Genomic DNA, 18872 nt, shown 5'->3' with positions numbered 1-18872 from the left:
TTAAGCCTTTGTCAGACCTAGAGTTGGCAAATACTTTTTCCCAGTCTGTAGGCTGTCTCCCTGCTCTCTCCCCCTACTGGGAATATACCCTGAAGAACACAAATCACTCTATAAAAAAGATACCTGCACATGTATGTTTATCGCAGCATTGTTCACAATAGCAAGAACCTGGAAACAACCATGCTGCCCATCAAAAGAGGACTGGATTAAAAAAATGTGGTACATATACACGATGGAATACTACGCAGCCATGAAAAGGAACAAAATCATGAATTTCGCTGCAACCTGGATGAAACTAGAGTCTATAATACTGAGTGACCTCTCACAAAAACAAAGATCCGAATATCACATGTTCTCACTCATATAATGGACCTTGAACATCCAATGCAATACTATAAGAAAATGACTGATGGTACTGGGAAACTACGGGGGGGAGGGGGATGGGATTAACAGTAGCAAATATCTGTCGGGGGATGGGAAAACACTTCTTATCTACAGGGTGCCTGAATGAAATGTCATTGTACACCTAACCCTTAACTGTACCCCACAAAACCATAATAAAAAATACTGATTAATGAAAAAAAAAATATTGCCTCAGATGCTCAAAGCAATTCAGTACATAAAAACATGACTAGGTAGAAGCTGAAATGTTCATAAGGATATTTTTGGTAATCTTCTCTTCGCCAGTGTACCAACAGAGGGGGAGAGGTACTAGCAAATAGTTCACAAAAGGTAGGTTCAAGTTCATATCTAATTTTATGGCTAGTTTTTCAAAGTTTAAATGAGAAGACAGGCCAACTCTGGGGCATACAGCTATTAATGATCCTAAGAGTTCTCTAGATAGAAAGCTCTTGACTCTTCCTTATCTTATGCTTAGTTTTAGTGATTAATGACTAGATTTCTCATCACTTTTCTCAAGAAAATAGGCACTTATTTTCCTGTTATCCAATTTAAACAAAATGTAAAGTGTGTGCAAAATTAATTTGGGAAATGCTTTTCCATTAGATTTAGAGGATTGTGTCTTCATCTTTGTATCCCTGAGACCTAGTACCTATTAAATAATCAAACAATGCTGAATAAACAAATATGCCAAATTTTGCCTAAATATAGTCTTCCTCACTCACGATCTTTTAAATATTTAGAACAATGAAAAATAACTGTGATATTTAGGCTATCCCCTCCAAAACAGAGCTCAGCTGACGTCAAGTAAGAAGGAAAGAAAAAAATTAGTCAAAAAATCAAAGATATGACTTATGGCAGAATCATATATGGTCAAAAGAATGACCTACTGAGTTTTTCCTCATATCTTTCTTTTCTGTTCACACCAAGACTCAGGATCCTTCTTGCTTCTCCCTACATTCTTCCTAAATCTATCTGTGCCTATATACACCATTTCTAAAATGGAAGAGGTACTCCTGCTCCTTTCAAAGCCATCCATTTGTGCTAGGGATCTTATCCCCTCTCACCTTCTCAAGGACTTCACTCCCCCACCCCCCATCTTTTCTCTACTGGAATATTCCCATCAATAGCTTAAAAGGCAAAAATGAAACACAACAAAAATAACTTACCACTTCCCACTGACAACCATCTACACCTCCGGTCTGCTGATCTTGAAAAGTATATTTCTGATCCATTTGGAGTTAGTTTTTGTGTATGGGGGTAGACAGGGGTCCTGTTTCAATCTTCTGCATGTGGTCAGCCAGTTTTCCCAGCATCATTTACTGAATAGGTTCTCCTCTCCCCAGTGGTAGGTGGTTGAGGCTTTGTTGAAGATGAGTTGGATGAGAAGTTGAGGTTTCGCTTCTGGAATCTCAATTCTATTCCATTGATCTATATGCCTGTTCCTATACCAGTACCAAGCTGTTTTGATGATAGTAGCTTTATAGTAAAGTTTGAAGTCTGGTAATGTGATACTGCCTGCTTTGTTTTTTTTTTTTTGCTGAGGATTGTTCTGGCTATTCTTGGTCGTTTGTGTTTCCATATGAATTCCTGTGTTGTTTTTTCTAGGTCTGAGAAGAATGTTGCTGGTAATTTGATGGGTATTGCATTGAATCTGTAGATTGCCTTAGGTAAGATGCACATCTTCACAATGTTGATTCTTCCAACCTATGAGCATGGGATATTTTTCCACTTGTTTGTGTCATCTTTGATTTCTTTGAGCAGTATTTTGTAGTTTTCATTGTAAAGGTTTTTCATGTCTCTGGTTAGGAAGATGCCAAGGTATTTCATTATTTTGTGGCTATTGTAAATGGAATTGTGCTTTTTATTTGGGTTTCTGTTTGTTTATTATTGGTGTAAAGAAATGTGATTGGATCAGAGACCTAAATGTAAAACCTCAAACCATAAGAACCTTAGAAAATGAAGGACATACCCTCATGGAAATTGGAACTGGCATTCAATTCCTGAACAAAACCGAAACCCATAGGCCATAAGAGATAAGATAGACAAATAGGAACTCATTAAACTGACAAGCTTCTGCAAAGCCAAAGAAACCATCAAGAGAGCAGGGAGACAACCTACAGACTGGAAAAAAGTGTTTGCCAACTCCATGTCTGATAAAGGCTTAACATCTTGGAACTACAAGGAACTCAAACATGCTGGAAAAAAACAAACAGCCCCATTATAAAATGAGCAAAAGATATGAACAGACACTTCTCAAAGGAAGACACCCGAGCAGCCAACAGACACATGAAGAAATGTTCAACCTCACTAATCATCAGGGATATGCAAATCAAAACCACACTGAGATACCTCCTAACTCCAGTCAGAATGGCAATTATCAATAACTCAAAAAATAACAGCTGCTGGAGAGGGTGTGGCAAAAAGGGAACTCTTCTGCACTGTTGGTGGGAGTGTAAACTAGTGCAACCTCTGTGGAAAGCAGTGTGACAATTCCTAAAAGCTCTAAATATCAACCTCCCATATGACCCTGCAATCCCCCTACTGGGAATATACCCTGAAGAACTCAAATCACTCTATAAAAAAGATACCTGCACACGTATGTTTATTGCAGCACTGTTCACAATAGCAAGAACCTGGAAGCAACCATGTTGACCATCAAAAGAGGACTGTATTAAAAAAATGTGGTACATCCACACGATGGAATACTAATCAGTCATAAAAAGGAACTAAATCATGAATTTCATAGCAACCTGGATGGAACTAGGGTCTATAATACTGAGTGACCTCTCACAGAAACAAAGATCTGAGTATCACATGTTCTCACTCATATAGTGGACCTTGATCATCCAACATATTACCATAAGAAAATGACTGACAGTTGTGGGAAACTATGGCGGGGAGAGAGGAAGGGAGATGGGATTAATGGTAGTAAACATCTGTCTGGGGATGGGGAGACACCTCTTATCAACAAGAGTGCCTGAATGAAGCATATTTGTATACCTAACCCTTAACTGTACCCCACAATTTCATAATAAAAAGTATTGATTATAAAAAAAAGCAAAGTATATTTCAAGTTATTCCATTCTCACACAGCCCAGTCCCATTGCACATTGGAATTGCCTATGAAACCTTAAAAGTCTAAAAAGAATTAGAAAGATTTTTAAAAGCTCCTCAGATGGCTATCTAATGTACTGCTGAGATTAAGAACCACTACACTAGACCAAATCTCTATCATCTCTCCAGTATTGTTCCAATTCCTTCTTCCAGCTTCTATTATTACCATTCATCTTTCACCAGCTTCCTATAATTTCCATGAAGCAGCCAAAATGAGTTCTAAAACATGTAAATCAGATATCGTTCCCCTGCTAGAACTTTTTCACAGTTTTCCTTTAGGTAAATATATAATTCAAACTCCCTACCAGGACTACAGAGCTTGATGATCTGATAGCTGTCAGCCCCCAACCTCACTCTCAAGACACCCTTCACCCTGTCAGCTATGCTCTGGCCACAAACTGTCAGCTCCGAGAACATTGCCAAGCTTCCTCCTGTCTCAGAACTTTTGCAGTTGGCAGTCTTGTGCTTCAAATGCTTTCCCCTAGCTCTTTGCATCTCCCTCATTCTACATGTCTTCTAGGACCTTTCTATAATCACCGTCTCATACACTCCTCCACTCTCCAATTATTATCATTTTTTACCACATCATGTTTATTTCCTTAATAGAATATATAATCTATAATTATTTTGTCTAATTATTTGTTGCATTAAAATGGAAAGGCCATTAGGGTATGTACTGTCTTACTTTTCCATGCGTTTCTACTACCCAGCAGCTCCTGGCATTATCATACATATACAATACATAATTTTTATCTTCTTTTTCATCCAAATTTGATGGAGAAAAGTGAAAGACCTTTTGTACTTGTTCCTCAGGGGTAAGGGTGAGTCAAATAATCAAATTCTTAAAGGAGATGCCACAAAGTAATTATTCTGGTGAATCTCAGAATGATGGACAGAACTGTGTAGTGCAGTCAGTAAGGTTGAGAATGTTACATAAGCACTATAAGGTATAGGGTCAGAGTCATTTCCCTTGGTTAGGCCTAACCAAAAAGCTCAAGAGCGGGTTTTTGGCCCCCTGCATCTATTACAGTGCAAATATGGAGTTCCCCCCTCCCAGATACTGAGTATTAAGAAAATATCCGGCCGGGCTCGGTGGCTCAGCCTGTAATCCCGTGCCTTTGGGAGGCTGAGGTGAGTGAATTGCCTGAGCCCGTGGGTTCGAGACCCGCCTGGGCAGGTGAGACCTCATCTCTACAGTAAATCAAAAAATTAGCTGGGTGTGATAGTATGCGCCTGTAGTCCTAGCTACTCAGGAGGCTGAGATAGAAGAATGGCCTGAGCCCAGCAAGTTGAGGCTGTGGTGGCTGTGAGCATGCTACTGCACTCCAGCCTGGTCAGCAGAGTGAGACTCTGACTTAAAAAAAAAAATCCAAAAGCTTAATATATAGTAGAGAACAGAGAAAACATCTATCCCTACCTCACAGGATTAAAAGAGAGTAACAGAATGGAAAGCTGTTTTGTAAATTATATCTGATATACACACATGAGGCACATCATTGTTAGAAGTGCCGTTCTGAGTAATATTTTATTTTGAAATGAAATACAAAGTGCAAAGTAAAAATTAAAATGAGTCCTTCCCCCATTCTGAACACTGAGTTAACAGAATGTGAGACTGGGTAGAATGTCAGATACAGGCAAAGATCTAGCTTCAGTGCCAATGTGATGAAATCTAGGAGTAACGCTAAAGGAATAACCTTTTAGTACCTGTTTTAAAGTACTCCACATTCCTTTCTCTTACAAATCCTCAGGAGCCCAGCACACCTCCTTGTTCCCCACAATGACCACTCACACTCCACAATGTCACTTAAGTGGTAAATGAAGATGTGGGCCGGTTTGTCCCTGTCATTTTCCCACCTGCAGGTAGGGCTTAAGTTGTCCATTAATGCTGTACATCCTGACCAACAGAGCAAAAGTTACCATGTTAGCCACAAATTCTAATCTTTTAGGTCCTTTTACCTCCACACATCTGGCTAGTGTAAAGAAAAGAGATCCCTTCCAGCGGAGCAATTCCTTTACCCATCAGCATGGTGCTACCTAGAAACTCTTCAAGGCCAGGCTTGGCAGCCGCTGCCTCTGGGAATCCAGAGGACCAGGAATCTCCGTTTCCAGCAGCTGCAGGTGGTGAAGATTCACCTACAAGTGTCCTTTTCAGCTGAAACCAGATCTCTTTCTCTCTCTATCCTCTTAGGCCAAGGGAAACCATAGGATTTCCCCTCGTGTATGGGAGAGAGACCACTGAGGAGGGGATGGGTTTAAGCTTTATGGAGAACTCAGACGGTGAGGACAGTCACCTTCATATTTCTCATCTTCATATCCATGACACATAGCATAAACTCATAATGTGTGCTAAATGAACGACTCTCAAAGCAGCTGCTAGATCGCTAACGCCTAGATAAATGGCAGGCACATACTTTGGGGCCCACAGAATAGATTCATTGAAATAAACTAGACAGAGTAGAAGGCTTGATGGAACATGCTCAGGGTTGAGAGAAAACTTGGGTCCAAAGTCTGCCGTGTGGTCCTGTAAAGATACTTTCCCCTCTCTGGGTCTTAATTTCAAAATCTTTGAAGTGAGCCCAAGAACGAAGCCTGTTCATCCCCCAAGGTGTATTCCTGTTCCTAAAATGGAGACCCTTAAAGTTCCTGTGAAGGCCGCTGTTCTAGGTGAAAGCAAGCCTTACAGGACAGGTCATAAGTGCCGCCTCTCGCCTTCACCCGTCACGAGGACACCTAGGAGGGCGCTCTGGGCTGCGGCGACCTCGTGTTCGCAGTTCCGGGATTTCCGGAATATCAGCAGTTGAGAAGCAGCGCCGCCACAGGAGCCTCCACCGGGTGGATGGCAGGGGCAGGGAAGGGAGGGCACTTCCTGCTAGCTGGTCGCCATGGCGGCGGCGCCCGGCCAGTCTACAAACTGGAAACAGGCCACCACCTTAGCTCGGTTGACTTCCGGGGGGATGGGGGCGCGGGAGGTGGAGCAGGTGGCGCTTTCAAATCAGTGAAGATGTCATTTTTAATCTCCTTGAAACAGAGGTAAAACGCTTCTAGGGTTAAGCCGATCATATGAGATAAATATCAAGAGGTGTCTTTTTTTATATATCGGAGTAGAATCTTAAGTTATCTATGAATGTGGTAAGGGCAGGTTCCATTGGCATAAATCTGACTAAAGCAACTTTTTAAAAAAAATTTTAAACACAGGCTAAATAACACTGTCAGTCCTTTTCCTTAACTGTTATGGAGAATTTTTTTTTCTTCTTTATTTGCTAGGACAGGTCTATTGCTCTGAGTACTCCTCTGTGGCTGTCTCTTGTGTGATAATGGCACATTGTAGGCTGCCAGTCTTGGTTGCTTAGATTCCTGAAGACCATAAAACAGCCATCAGGATGAGCACGCTATGGATTTTTAACAATTAGAAGTACTTTTGGTTTTCTGCAGAAATAAAATCTAAAATCATGGTCGTTTTGATAAGGAAACGACCATTTGCTCATGTCACATTCTGATGAACACATCCAGTAATAACATCAAATATATGATCAGCCCTGTGACAGCAGAATGGAGAGGCCAAAAGGGAAGAGATTAAGGGGAAATAAAGCTAAGAGGCCCAGGCACTGCAAATTTGACACTGTCCAGACAACACATGACTGTCTAGAGATCACAATTTCAACACTATAAACACAACCTAGAACACACAGGTTTGATTCAAAAGTCAAATCACTTTTTTAGTATTTTTATAAATTTATTTTAAAAAATAACAATTGCAATGACATCAATGATCGATCACCTGTATTCCCCCTACTGCTGGGAGAAAAACTTTCTATATAGTTAAGTCCCAAAGAAAAATCAAGACATTATTATCAGGCACCCTATAGCTGGAAAATCCTCTGTTGGTCCAGTGGTATAGACACTGACATGTTTAATGTACCAGTGCAATTAAAATATATACAATTATCCTGCAAAAACAAGCACTCAAGAAGTGACATAACTAGGCATTAAACCAATTATTCATCCATTCACTCTGCATCTGTGAAGACATCTCCACAGTCAAAAGAAAAATGAGTGAAAGAACTAGTAACAAAGGAAAAACTCAAAAACCAGTATCTTGCCTCCACCTTGTGGACTATTGTAGTATGCTAAAATGATCACAATAAAAGGGTCATGAGCTATTTGAAATGCAATGACAAAATAATAAATGAAGCATTTCATTTCAAACAAAATTCAAACCCCTCCCGAAATAAAATCAGCAACAATGAGATTGACATTACTATGTACAAACTTACATACGCAAATAAATAGCATTTTAGAACTGTTGGTGGCTCAACTACTAAAACTTAGGTCTGAGTAATTTCTTTGTGAATCCCGTGTCTTAGATTCCTAAACTACCCAAGGAATATAAATTCCCTGTTTTTAGTAATCTATCATCGGAAAAACTTGGGTCTTACTGAATAAAGCTGATATCTGAAACTCTTGTAAAAAGAGTCAGAATCTAGTGAGCGTACTAAAGGATCAGCCCTTTCAACATCTGGAAGCCAAGGCAGACTACTAGATTCCGGGGACTAGGAAGTTTTCACTTCCCGTTTCCGTTGCATAGCTCTGTACTTCTGCCATTATAATAATCTCCCTGTGTGATGTTTTCTTTAGAGGGTTTACTTTCTTTTCTATCGTAACACCATTAGATTGAAGTCAATGAAGAGTTAACATCTACCCTTGGTATTAAAATCAAACCCAAGTATTCTTCAGTATTGGGTTTTCCTTGTTTCTAGAGAAGGCATTCAGCTTTTCTGAAATATGATCTTAGTTTTCCAGGGTTCGACATCTAGAAAACAGACTTCTGAGGCCACAACCCATTTTGGGAACCATGGCCCAGTACCCGACCCTGCAGGCAACCCTACTTATAGTCTGCAGTTTAATCCCACAGTATGGACGCAACGTGCAAACCTTTCTGCACAAGGCCTGTGGAGAAGACAAATGAAAACTGGTACCAAAGAACCAGCTGCCATGGGATGAATAAGAATGCCTTTCTGGTGCCAGCACAGTGTGCTGCAGTTGTGAAGCCAACATCCACCTCAAGCTCTAGCAGATAACCTGGACTATGTCCAGGACAGCATGACTGAACAGTGCTTTCCAGAAATTCTCAAGGACCAAATCTCAGACTTCTCTCCCTTTCAGTGCTTATTAAAAGTTTTAATGTAAATGTGAATTAGTCTCTTCATCTTAATGATCCATCCCAGGCATCCACTGACTGGAGAATCATTCTTTATGACAACATGCGAATGTACATACTACTCTCTCTCTCCTCCTAGGCTGAAACATATGAACCCTTCAATTTCCCAAATGCTATCACAAAGTCTATGATTGAAAATCTCTACTTTGGCTCTCCATTGTAGTAGTTACTACAAATGTCTTCAGTGCTCCATAATAGAAGTTGTTGAACAGTTTTGTTCTCTACTTAGGAAAGACAGTTTCAAGGTCCAATACCTTCTATATTGTCTTAGAAGTAGCTACATCGGCTTGGCCATAGCTCAAAGAGCACATGACCACATCACAGGGAAAAAAAAAAAAAAAGAAGTAGCTACATCAAGAACTATGGCCCAGATGACCTGTTAACAGAGGGACAAGCAGACCACAATTTTTCAAAGCTTAAAAAAAAAAAAAAAAGATTCAGCAATGTATGTTTTCAGTGCTTGAGTCTTTTATCATTCTATCCCCAGAATTAGCTTTAACTTGGATGGACTTCAATAATATCAACCTACCATCTGGTCAGACATAAATTCTTATTATTACCACAGATTAGATGAATTCATCTCCGGAATTTATTGTTTCTATATCACAAGACGGAAATTCCTTGCCTGGAAGCCATCTCTGAATACAAAGTGCCCATTCAGTTAGTCAGCCTGAAATCTCCCACCAGAGGGATAGATGCTGTCTAGGTTCCATGGGAAGCAGTAGGCTGCGGCATCCCTGACTGCAGTTTAGGTTGAGAAGGTTGCTCTTCCCTGCTGAGATGGCTGGCTGGCTTCACCAGTGTTGTGTGCTGCTGGGCTGGCATGTAATTCTTTGCATCATCCTAATCCATGAAATGTCAACGTCATCAACAGTCTGAAACAGGTCCTGACTCAAAGAGTAAGACAAAGGCTTGCAACTTCAATTTGCCAGATATCACTGCAATTATAATACTGTGCCACTTATTAAAAACTAAGTGGTTTCTGTCTTGTAGAAAAGGGCAGAGTGTGATCGTCAGTGTCCCATTGGAAGAGTTGATCAATTTCCTGGAACAGTGGGAAACAATGGCGAGAAACATGACCTGATTTATCAGCTCCATCACGTGGCCTGGGGTTAGGACACTCGGATGATCTGTGTCATAGCTTCTTCATCGGCTTGGTTTGGATCCTAGAGACAAAGAGAGCATAATAATGATTAAAGTCCTTTGCAAAAGCAACAGGGAATTCATGGCTCTTACTACTTATCCTCAGGGGAATGCACAAAACTTTATCAAGTAAACCAAAGGCCTATAATGCATGTAAGTCTACATACATGGCTTCAAGTGCAGCCCCATTAGGAAAGAAGAGACAAAAACCTTATTCTTAAAAGGATTTAAAGCCTGACCTGGCACGCCATTGCCAAACACTCCAGAGTTGGCTCCTTCCTAAGCACCTTGTTTTTTGCTCTACTCTTAAGGGTTAAGGGTATTCAATGGCTAAGGAAAAGACCTAGAGAAAGCATGTCATGCTGTATTTTTTTGTCATTATTTTCTTATCATCACATTTAAATACTGAGTACTTAGCAGGGCTGGAAAGAACATTAGAATCTATACAATTTTTAGATACTCACTTTTTAGATACGTCTGAAGGCCAGATGGGTAAATTGATATGCATGAACTAGAGTCAGAATATTAGCCAGGAGCCCAGCAAAGCCTGGATCCCAAATCTCCCGACTCCCATTTAATCTTCTTTCCATTAAACTCCATGTGCTACTTCTCACTTAAGACTTGCAGTGTTCATACAAGGACCAGTCTTTGGAGGTTTTTTGCAACACTCTATAAGAACTACCTTTAGTGCCTCCATACCAAGGCTTTGAAGCCTCAGTAGGCAAGACCTGAGAAAAAGCTCAAAGACTTCTAGAGATGGAAGGACCAGAGCTGGGTCTTGAACAATGAGCAAAAACAATAACTGCCTTTTACTGAACTCACCATGTACTAGGTATGGTGCCAAGTAGATGCCTAATGTGGATTACTACAAGAAATCGCCACAACATTCCTATGAAATATTTAAAAGTATTCTACTTTACAGATAAAGCCTAGAAAAGGCTAAGTAAATTGACTAAGATCACATTGTTAGCACACAGAATTGGAAGAGTTCCCGGTACAATGCGGTTCTACAGCTGGCAGCCCACATTCACACACGGCATGAATGAACACAATGATAAAGAAAGGGTTCTCATACTACAGGTGAGGACTAACAGTACTGAAAGCGTTACTGTTCATGTGTGGACACTGAGGAAACCTAGTTTGATTGTTGAGAGGGTAAGAAGGCAAAGTTGCTTGGATATTATACAGAAATAGTCTGAGATAAGATGCAGTTAAGAAATGAGGAACTAGCATACATCTTTGAGCAGGCCTACTGACAGGATAAAAACACATTACCTTAGGAAGACTGATGTGGCAGTACTGTATAAGGTCAATTAGAGGAGACTGGAGATAATACATTTAGAAGATACTGTAATAGTATGGGGAATGTGATGTTCATCCAGAATGAAGAATCAATAAATAAAAGGAATCCATCAATTCAAGTGTCAATTCAGAACTGGACACTAAATCCATTAAATACAACTAGTCACTACTTATATACAACTTAAATAGAACGAAGTCAGAATTAAGTCCAATAACTACAACAGAAAACAAAACAATCCTCTGCCCTCTATAGAACTTACAGTCTAGTTAAAGGAAACAACCTCAAGCAACTAAACAAATAAAACAATTAACTATTATTACACACTAAAGAAAAGGAAGATGTTGTAAGAAAACACTGAGATAGAAGAAACCTACTCTGGTTTAGGGATAGCTTTTCAGACTGAAAATTTAAGGACAAAGGCCCATAACAGGAAACAGACCAGTAAACAATGAGCAAGCTCATAGAGACCTGCAGGAGGAAATGAAGCCAGAGGCAGACAGGAGCTGGAGCATGCAAGGCCTTGCTGGTCATGATAACCACTTTGCCTTTCAGTCCAAGAACATATTGAGCAAGTTTGAGCAGAACGATAATGTGATAGGACATACATTTTTAAAAGACCACATTAAGATGTAGAGAATAGACCAGAGGGGGAGAAGATGGAGGATGGACGGGAGACCATTTAGAATGGTCTTTATGAATTCAAGCCCAAGAAGAGAGGATTGGACCAGGTGGACATCAGTTGAGAGGGAAAAAAGTAAACCAATTCAAATTGTATTTCAGAGATAAAACTAAGAGGACTTCTTCAATAAAAAAAAAAAGCTTATAAAAGTGTTTTAACATAATGTCTATCACATAATAAGTGTTAGCTGCCACTGCTGTTATATTACACTAAGAAAATAAAATCTGTTCCTTGAAAGCTAATAAGAAAATTGAGATTTTTTTCAAGTAGGAATTTATAAAATTAATTGCAAAGATGAAGAGGAAAGAAAGACAACTGGATTAAAAACCTTTGGTGTTTTTTAAGACCCAAGTTAATCTAAAGAGGCACAGTGTTGCATTCAGTTTAGAGAATTTGATTCAGTTTCTCAGTGTGAAAATAATAAGAGGACACTGCCAAAGACTTCAACCCAAGAAAATGAAAGGTAGTAATGAGAAGATTAAAAGATATAAGTCTTCTTCTTCTTACCTGCATATGGGGACTATCCTTTTCCTTTGGAGAGAAAAATCGTCCACCTTCACCACGCTTCCGTGCCATGGCATGTCGATGCCGAGACTCATGTAGATATTTCTGAAACAAGAGAAATAAAACCACTTAACTACTAGTCAGAACCCACATAGTTATGTTGTGCATAAATTCCTTCCTCAAAAGTTTAAGACAGCTGGAATGAAAGCCACAAGGAACAATTGTGACTTTGAATGATGAAGAGAACTTTGCAGAAAACACTTACCTAGTAAGTTAATGAGATAGCAGATAGCTAACTATATATAACTATTGTGAAGAATGTGTAAGCTAAATGAATTTTTTAAAACAAGTGTAAGAAGTTACTATTAACACCTCCCAATATATGCCCTCCATTTCTGTTCTCATCGTTCCTAGGCTGGAGCTCATGCAGCCAGTCATCTTGGAGTATGAGTAACACACTAAGAATATTCGAGCAGTGAACAGGAAGAAAATAGGTCTTGAGAACAATGGATGTGCCACCAGTCCAGGATAATTTATATCTGGACTCCTTTTATGTAAGAAAAAGAAAAAAATCTTGTTTAAGTCACTGTTTTTGTTGCTAAAATTGAAACTGCATATAGTAATAACAAACACTAACTTTTTTATAAAAGCTAACAGCTATCTAACTTCAGTTGTTTGGAAGGTACTCAAGAAAACTATTTAAAAGATAATTTCAAAAGTAGAATCCTCATGTTCTTTTTCTATGCCTTCCCAATGTTGTACATACCCTTCTTTCCTTTGGAATTTTCCCTTCTGCCTCTAGTTTAGCTCGGGCTTGCCTCCTCTTAAGAATACGGTGGTACTGTTTGGCATTCACATAGAGAGGCTCTTCTTCAAGCATCTCTGCACCAGGAAGAGGGATTCTTTGGATAGCAGGCACAGAGCCAGCCCCAGGCACCATCTGTGTGAATAGGAAACCAGAGCTTATTAGTTGTATGAAGTAAAGACAAACAAAACAGTTGCTTGGCTCCTATTAACCTGTGTCTTCTGAATGCCACAAAAAATAACTTTTATAGAATAGTTCATTAAATGTAGATTCCTAGAACATTTATATGAAAGGTCTGTACTTTAAACAAGCATCCCAGATGACTATGTCATAGAGGGCTCAGGAGCCATTCTGAGAAACTATATAACCATCCACAAATTCATGTCCACCCAGGGTTCTATTTCCTAGATATGTCTGCTGCCATCTAATGATCAGGAGAAGTAGTTATAAGACAACAAAACAGCACAAAAGATAGTAGGTATAGATTGACCAAGTGTTACTAAATGCCTATAGCTATACAAATAATTTAACAGTTAATTTATAACATAATTCAATCTTAATTTTTCTAAATAAATACAAATAAAACATTGTACGATATGTATGAGGAAACAAGTAACACCCTATTCCAACTACAACTACTTTTTTCTTTTTTTTTTTTTGAGTTGGTATCTCACTCCATTGCCCAGGCTGGAGTGCAGTGAGTGGCACATTCATGGCCACCCCAGCATCAACCTGCTGGGTTCTGGCGATCCTTCCACCTCAGCTTTCCAAGCAGCTGGAACTACAGGTGTGTGCTAACTGTGCCCAGCTAATTTTTGTCTTATTGTAGAGACGAGGTCTCGCCAAGTTGCCTGGGCTGGTCTTGAACCTGTGGGCTTGGGCAATCCACTTGCCTCAGCCTCCCAAAGTGCTGGGATTACTGGCTGAGCCAGCAAGTCTGGTCTATAATTACTTTTAATGACTGTATTGGTCCCTTTAAAAAACGTTTATTTTTCTAAAAATATTCTTAGAGACAGGGTCTTTCTATGTTGCTTAACTCTTGAGCAAAAGTCATCCTCCCAACCTTAGCCTCTGAGTAGCTGAGACTATAGGTGTGTGCCACCGCACCTGGCTTTGTATTGATTCTTCTGATTTGTATTGATCCTCCATCTCTGTGCAGACTTCTACTACTCGTTCTTAATTTATCCATCTTAGGTCCTGTGTTCTAATGTCCTATTTTAACATCTGAGGATTTAGCTTTCACCCACAGTACCCAATTCACTTTCCCTATTTTCTCAATATATTTATATCACACATTTTTTGGTTCCTTTATTAATTATAATCTTTTTAATTTTTAGTTTATTTTTTGTTTCATCCACTACAGGCAATATATTTTCCACTTCCCCAAAATGAGTAACCTATTCCTCTCTTCACAATTTAAGTTCTGAATAGAACTGCATAAAATCAGATAGTTACACCTGTTTATCTATGGCTATGTCTCCAGCATCTACAATAGTCCCTGGCATATAGCAGGTGCTCTGAATGAATTATTATTTGTCATAATGTTATTGCAAAAGCAGGTCACTGTAAGTACCATAAGTATCAATCTCAATTCCAAGAGGTCAACATTATAGACTAGTTTTATGAAAGACACCAAGTTGAAGATTCGATAAAATTTCAAAGACAAAGAGATATATGAAAAACTACACTATATGAGAACAGTGAGCTGAAGAATAAATTTTCTTACCATGACCATCCCTCCTGAATTGACCACGTTGCCTGCAACTGGTAGTGTTACAGTGACAGTGCCTTGTCCACTGCTGGTTGTGTTGGTATTGGCTCCTGTCTGAACAATCTGTGCTCCTGCCAAACTGGCTGCTGGGATGGTGATCATGCCTGAAACAGGGACTGTAACTTTAAGAAAACAAAACATAAAACACACACAAAAAACAGGCACACAGAACAGAAAGAAGGGAACACAGTTAGTCCCGCTTCTATCTGGCACACACTCATTCATCCTGGAAAAACATACTGAAAAACACAAGGGATGAAAAAATACTCTGCCATTCTGGTTCGCTATATATAATCCAAGTAATCACAATCTGTGAAATTTGATTAACTGAGTAGATCCCAGTTCTGAGTAAATTTATCCTTGAAATGAATACTTTCCCAGGCACCCCAATAAGTTTCTAAAAGGTCAGAAAGTTTGGAGGTCTCCTTTTCTATGGTTTAGCTGTACCTACTGCTTTTGTACATATGAGCAAACTGCTTCAGGACAAAAATTTTATAAACTTATACTCTGTTTAAACCAAGCTAACAATAAGTCAGTTGCAGAATTAAAACTTAAAATTAGATCAAGCATTCCAAATCTCCAAACTATCAACAGCAGTACTTGAAGATTTGTTCACCATTCTGTCTGGGCTGTTGCCAGGCCTCAATGCTGTTCAGGCCCCCATGAGTTGTAGGAGAACACACAGTTACTACACTCTCTGTTCTGGAAAACTTTAATCACAAGTCAAAATTTTAGCCACGGAATCTAACTAGGATATTCTTCTTTTGACTTAACTATCTGACAATATTTTTTTCTTTTTTTTTTTGAGTTGGAGTCTCACTCCATCGCCCAGGCTGGAGTGCAGGGCACATTCACGGCTATCCCAGCATCGAACTGCTGGGCTCTGGCAATCTTTCCGCCTCAGTCTTTCAAGTAGCCAGAACTACAGGTACATGCTACTATGCCAGGCTAATTTTTGATTTTATTGTAGAGATGAGGTCTTGCCAAGTTGCTCAGACTGGTCTTGAACCCATGGGTTCAGGCAATCCACTAGCCTCCGCCTCCCAAAGTGGTGGGATTACAGGCTGAGCCACTGAGCCCGGCCCTATCTGACTATTTAACAAATTCTTCCAAAAGTCTTCAAGTTCAGTTTGAGCGGTTTTCCTCCTGAGACAGATCTCTCCCTTATTTGCCATCTACTCCTAGAACATACTTCTGTAAGTGCCCTGTATTGTATTTATTTTTTCACACATCTCTCTTACTAGATCAGAGGCTCACTGAGAAAAGAACTCATCTTTCTAAGTGTTATAATAACATTCTAAAGCCAATTTGATTTTTTTTAACCTATTTCTCCCTTTACCAATAAAAAAACTCCCTATTTCCAATCTTCTAATTAGAAACATTTCTTCCCTAACAGCATTTAAAGCTTACACAATCCCCAGGACCGTCTTTTAACAACCATTGTAGAAACTCCTACAAATGGAATTGGTATTGGTAATATATGGTGACAAGAAATCAACAATTAACAAAGTCTTCGAGGAAAATTTTTGGTCCAAAAAATATGTTGTGAAGAGTTTACCACTAAAATTCTGAAGCAGTCAGTTGTCTAAGAGGCAAAAAAGATGCCCCAAGAAGTCCCAGAGAAACTTATGCACACATTTACCTTGCTGAAGAATGGTGCCATCTGCATTAACTGGCTGATAGACAATGGTCTGTCCTTCAGCAGTCTGTGCCACCTGCTGTCCCTGGACGGCAATCTGCTGTTGCGTCTATAAAAAATAATGATACAATCTAACAGATTCCAAAGATACCAACAAGAAAAGAACCATGTGGTTCTTTTATAAAAGAAAACATTTTTGATGGTTTCCTTCCCCATTTCTATAATATGTGAAACATGTGACTCAGTCATCTGACTCTTCCAAATCAGCTGTGCTCCTGTGTTGACAGAGCTAGTGGAATTACCTGAGTCTGGCCAGCGGTGACGGCTGTCTGGGGCTGCTGGATGATGATTTGTTGAGTTTGGCCCTGCTGGCCCTGTACCTGCACAGCCTGCCCACCCTGGATCTGGATCTGTCCAGGCGGGACCAACTGTATCTGAGGAAGAGAACACAAAGAAAGGATAGTACTCTACTAACATTGGTTTTCTTTGGTTCCTGAGAATTGTCCAATTTTTTCTAGGTAGCAGGAAGTACCCTGAAGAGGAAAAAGGACAGAAATTCTGTTCTGCCCTCAATTATGAACTAGAGATAATTTATTTTCCATTTAAGAACTAATCAGGAAATTATGATTACTGTCTAGATAGTTGATGATATTAAGAAATCAAGGTCAGTTTAACAAATATATTGGTGGCACAGTTATATATTTTAAAAATCATGGTCATTTGGAAATACATTCTAAAGTACTTTTTACAGATGAACTATGTATATTTAAAATGTGTTCTGCTGTAGTAAAATGTGGATCCGACTGCTGCTCAGGGTCAACACCTTGATGAAGGCCTCAGAGAGACAATGAAAGGATTCAGCTAAGCTGTGCCAGGATTCCTGACTCACTGAAAGTATGAAGTAAATGTTTGTTTTGCCACTAACTTCTAGGATAATTTGTTATACAGCAAGAGATAAGTAAGGTGGTGTGACAGATTATATTTCTCCTATTCCTGTTTTTAATACCCTCACCGATACTTAGCACTGTAATGAATGTTTGCCATTTTTTGTTGATTTGGGTGTATAGAATTCCATTTTCAAATAATGACATTATACATTGGGTATACAGAATTCCATTTTCATATTATGACAAAATATACATATATTTATAAATTTATTTAAATATATAAATAAAAAAATATATATAAAAGTTCAAAAGGGAAAGCATTTAGGAAGACCTCACAGCTAAAAATTTCAAGTATTTTATATTCAAGTAGACACCCAAACCCAAGAGTCAGAGTATACTGCTACTAAACTAGGTTTCCTCCCACAGCTCCTTCATTTCCCTTTTCATTAGTTCTTTAATCATTTATTCATTCATTCCATCAACAAACACTTTTGATCTGAGCACTGCTTCAACAAAGGTGGCAGTTTAGAAGGAGGGTTCTTTCAGAAAGATAGATTTCTATAGCTCGGTTGCTTTCCATCTACATTTCAACCTGAGAATTCCTTGTTCTGATGAGAGAGAAGGACATGCCTAGAGCCTTGAGTTATCACAAAACCCAGCAGCTGATAGGTAAAAGGACTAGTAATAGAAGGGAAGGTAAGGAAAATCAGGTCAATGGACTCCATGTCTTAGAGACATTCATGAATCCTCCTTTGTCAGGGAACAGACTGCCTAGGTCTTCTTAACCTTCTGAAAACTTAGCTTGTAATTGGTACTTAGAAAGTATTGACAAATAAATAAATTTATCTGGATCTATTTCATTCTTGAGTTCCAGATAGCAAGAAATACCTGTTTATGCTGACTATAAGGATTTCCTCTTCCATCTATTTATATACCTATTTTTCTATTTTTGTATGAATACATAAAATTCTTTATATATTCTAAATACAAACCCAGTTATATGTATTAAAAATATATTTTCAAGGTCTGCACCTTGTGTACCTTTATTTATGAAGTATTTCAATGTTTACAAGTTTTATTTTAAAGTAGTCAAGTCACTTTTGTTTTTAAGAAATAATTCTCTACTTCATGGCATAAAAAATCTTTTCCCTATATTTTCTCTTAAATTTTCCAAATATGCTTTTTTAATATTTAGATCTTTACTCCATCTACTAGTATTTTTAAAAGTATAGTGTGAGGTAGAGATTTTCTTTTTCAGTTTCATTCTTGAGTCATTTCTTCACTGATATGTTTATACCACGTTTGTTATACACCAACTTCCATTACTTTTGTATTTATTTCTTGGTTCTCTACTCTGGCTCCATTGTTTTTAACAGGACATGGATCTTTTTTTTTTTTTTTTTTTTT

General features: G+C 38.8%; 1 protein-coding gene across 1 annotated transcript in view; it reads right to left on the bottom strand.

The window, feature by feature from the left end:
• Positions 1–9303: 9303 nt before the first annotated feature.
• Positions 9304–18872, bottom strand: part of NFYA (nuclear transcription factor Y subunit alpha) — a 22870-nt gene continuing 13301 nt past the window's right edge. Inside the window, exons 5-10 of the mRNA XM_008062115.2 lie at positions 16881–17012; positions 16582–16687; positions 14895–15061; positions 13130–13303; positions 12367–12468; positions 9304–9900 (exon numbers count right to left, since the gene is read on the bottom strand). Of these exons, the coding sequence (XP_008060306.1) occupies positions 9847–9900; positions 12367–12468; positions 13130–13303; positions 14895–15061; positions 16582–16687; positions 16881–17012 (735 nt within the window). The 3' untranslated portion in view covers positions 9304–9846. The remainder of the gene's footprint in view (positions 9901–12366; positions 12469–13129; positions 13304–14894; positions 15062–16581; positions 16688–16880; positions 17013–18872) is intronic.

Source organism: Carlito syrichta, unplaced genomic scaffold, assembly GCF_000164805.1.
Source record: "Carlito syrichta isolate Samal-C Ts95f unplaced genomic scaffold, Tarsius_syrichta-2.0.1 Scaffold305657, whole genome shotgun sequence".
Classification (NCBI taxonomy): domain Eukaryota; kingdom Metazoa; phylum Chordata; class Mammalia; order Primates; family Tarsiidae; genus Carlito; species Carlito syrichta.
This window is presented reverse-complemented; position numbering and strand designations above follow the sequence as displayed.